General features: G+C 40.9%; 1 protein-coding gene across 1 annotated transcript in view; it reads right to left on the minus strand.

Annotated features, from left to right (window-relative positions):
* LOC104523463 (tensin-3-like) overlaps window positions 1–2731 on the minus strand; it is a gene marked incomplete at its 5' end in the record, with an annotated part of 16311 nt that overhangs the window by 10914 nt on the left and 2666 nt on the right. The window contains 2 exon segments of the mRNA XM_010166051.1: window positions 1792–1878; window positions 2527–2731. The exon segment at window positions 2527–2731 is cut by the window's right edge and continues 18 nt beyond it. Of these exon segments, the coding sequence (XP_010164353.1) occupies window positions 1792–1878; window positions 2527–2731 (292 nt within the window).

Below are 2731 nucleotides of genomic sequence, written 5' to 3' on the forward strand. Positions count from 1 at the left end.
CTCGTCCTTCCCCCCCCCCCCACCCCATAAACTTTTTCAAGATACTTGTGTTTGTTTCCAGAACTTCAGCAAGCCTTCAAAGAAATCCCAGAAAAAGCTCAAATTTGACTCTGGAGTCCTTAACTGTCTGTATACACAGAACATGGAAATCGTGCATATGGGGCATGAAGTCCTTTTTTGCAAGGCCTGAGCAATGATTACATTATGAACACACAGAAAAATGGGAAAATGCAAACATAAGTGCCTCTCCCGTTTCAGTGAGCAAAGCAAACACGTATATATTCTGTTCTATTCATGTCAGACGGTGAAGAAAAAGACTATTTCCACAATAACCTGTCACATGCTGAGAGGAGGAGGATGAATGTATAAACCCCTGCAGTTCAGCAGTACTCACACAACACTTCTAAATCCGCAGGGGGAGGGTAATCATTCCTCACAGGGGCAGCCCATTAAGCACAGAAAAAAAAGAACAAGTGCTCACCCCTCCTCAGCAACAGTAAATCTTAAAATATTTTTTAAAGGAACCTTGTTTGGTAGAGCAAGAAGAGGCATACTAAAAGGCTAGGAAGATTTTATTTTCTTTTCTTCAAGCAGTTAGGTTTAAACTTCCTTTATGATCTACTTCCCTCTCTGGACCTGCATCAAGTCAGGACATTTTTTTTTTGGACATTTAAAGACTCAGTTCTCATTACAGGTGGGGAGCAGACAAGAGGAAGGGGAAGGGGATTGGAATGAAAGGACCAGTAAAACACCATCTGAAGATGTGCTAATGATTTGTTTTCCATGCTCTTTATTGCCCTGGACTCTACTTACTACTGCACTGTAAAAGGCAGCCTCACCATTTGAGAAACTAGAAACCAGAGGCAGCAATTCATCATTTGCCAATAGCTGAAGGCTATTTTGGTTTAGTGTGAGCTTCCTTCCCAATGCAGAACCCATTCATTTTTGAAAAACACATTTTAAGAATCCCAGTTTAAAATCCTGCCATAACTCATTAAATACAAGTCAATACAGCTGAATATTACAATACGGACACAAGGATCATCGGACCAATTGCACTTGCAAAGCACCCAGGATGCTTCACTTCCACACTGCTGCATATATACACACACACACACACACTCTCACATACATAGTGAAACCTTTCTCCATCTCGTTCAATAATATATCTACATGTATCTGTATTGTACATCACAAAGATGCTGTTCCATGGGCACATTATTTCAGGACCTGTAAGAAATAATGTGGCCACTTGCAGCTGACAATGACATTCAGTACAGAACAACTGGTAGATGAGGACGCTGTTGTGACGACTTCCAGATGATGAATTATTCTCCGATATGTAGCACCTCTCAACCTATTACCTATGCAGGGAAACACACGTGGCTGAGATCATGCCAAAGCAGCACACTTGCATTCAGAAGGCTTCTGGGAGCACAACTGCATCATGCATATCTGCCATTCCAAAACCTGGAGGTTTTCAGTAAAGTACATTTGCAGCAGCTACCACAGGCACATTTAAATTACTTTGTGGTTGGTTTGGCTGGGTTAATAATTTGTCTGATTAAGTGAGTATTTTTTAAGGACTACTTGACTGCCCTCCACTCTCAAATTCTGCCTTTGAACAAAAGAAATTAAATGAAGTTGTCTGTGGCCCTTTTTAAGTTTTATATTTCTTCTTTCATTTCTTTCAGACATCATGCATGCATCAAAAAAAAAAAAATCTAAGGAGAATTCACCAACCAGCCTTTCTGTGAATAGCTATGCCAGAACATCTATCAATTGACATACCTTGTTCTCTTGAAATATCTGGCTTATACCAGAACTTGGATGTGTCCTGGACAAATTTTACAGTCACATGTTTATCAGTTGTGTTTTCTGTGAAATAAAAGGGAAAAAAAGATCACCAATACATGTTTTAAATACAAAAGCATTTCCTACTTTTCTTTCCAACTTCCACTCACCTTAATTATTCAAAAAGCTCATGATTAGAAGGACAATCTAGAGAAACTCTGAACTGGTTTAGAACCAGCAAATATAATGCTGCACACTAAGATTCTGAAAGCATTCCTGAAGTTTTATTTTGCAAAATCCATAAAATATGAAAAACTCTTACACTCATAAAGTTGTAATAAATACAAAGCTTCTCAGTGGGGTCCAGTGAACACACATCTACATTTTTAATTTTTCTTGACACAAGCCTAGAAAGGTGCAGAGTGAAGCCAGCCCTTATTAAAAGAAGTTGGACTCCATGCTGCTGGCTTGTGGTTTGGCAGTTCAAAAGGTAGGCTGCCCTTGGCTGACATCTAGGGAAGCGCAGAGACTCCTGCAGCCTCGTTCTCCCAGGAAGACATCCAAAGCCAATGAACTGGCGCCACTTACTGCAAACATTCAACTCCTCTGTGCCATTTTCATTCCACTGCCTTTTTTTTTTCCTCCCCTCCCCACTTTTAAAATCCCCTAAATGCTTTTTATAAACTCGTGTAAAATCTAATGTACTGTGCATTTCTCTGATTCAGAACCGACCTGGCACTGGGGATGTGCTTAACATTTTTGAGAAATCTGGGAGGACATTCGGGAAGGGGATGCTGATTGTGCTTCCACTGTGGGGGCTAGAGAAGCCACTTGAAGAAGGTGACACGGAGGTGAAGGAACGGTCTCCTTCAGAGGACCTCTTTTTCTCTGGAAGAGGTGGCTGAGTGTGCCCATTCCCTCCATGGTGCTGCTGAAC

The sequence above is a fragment of the Antrostomus carolinensis genome, unplaced genomic scaffold, assembly GCF_000700745.2.
Source record: "Antrostomus carolinensis isolate BGI_N321 unplaced genomic scaffold, ASM70074v2 scaffold30424, whole genome shotgun sequence".
NCBI lineage: Eukaryota > Metazoa > Chordata > Aves > Caprimulgiformes > Caprimulgidae > Antrostomus > Antrostomus carolinensis.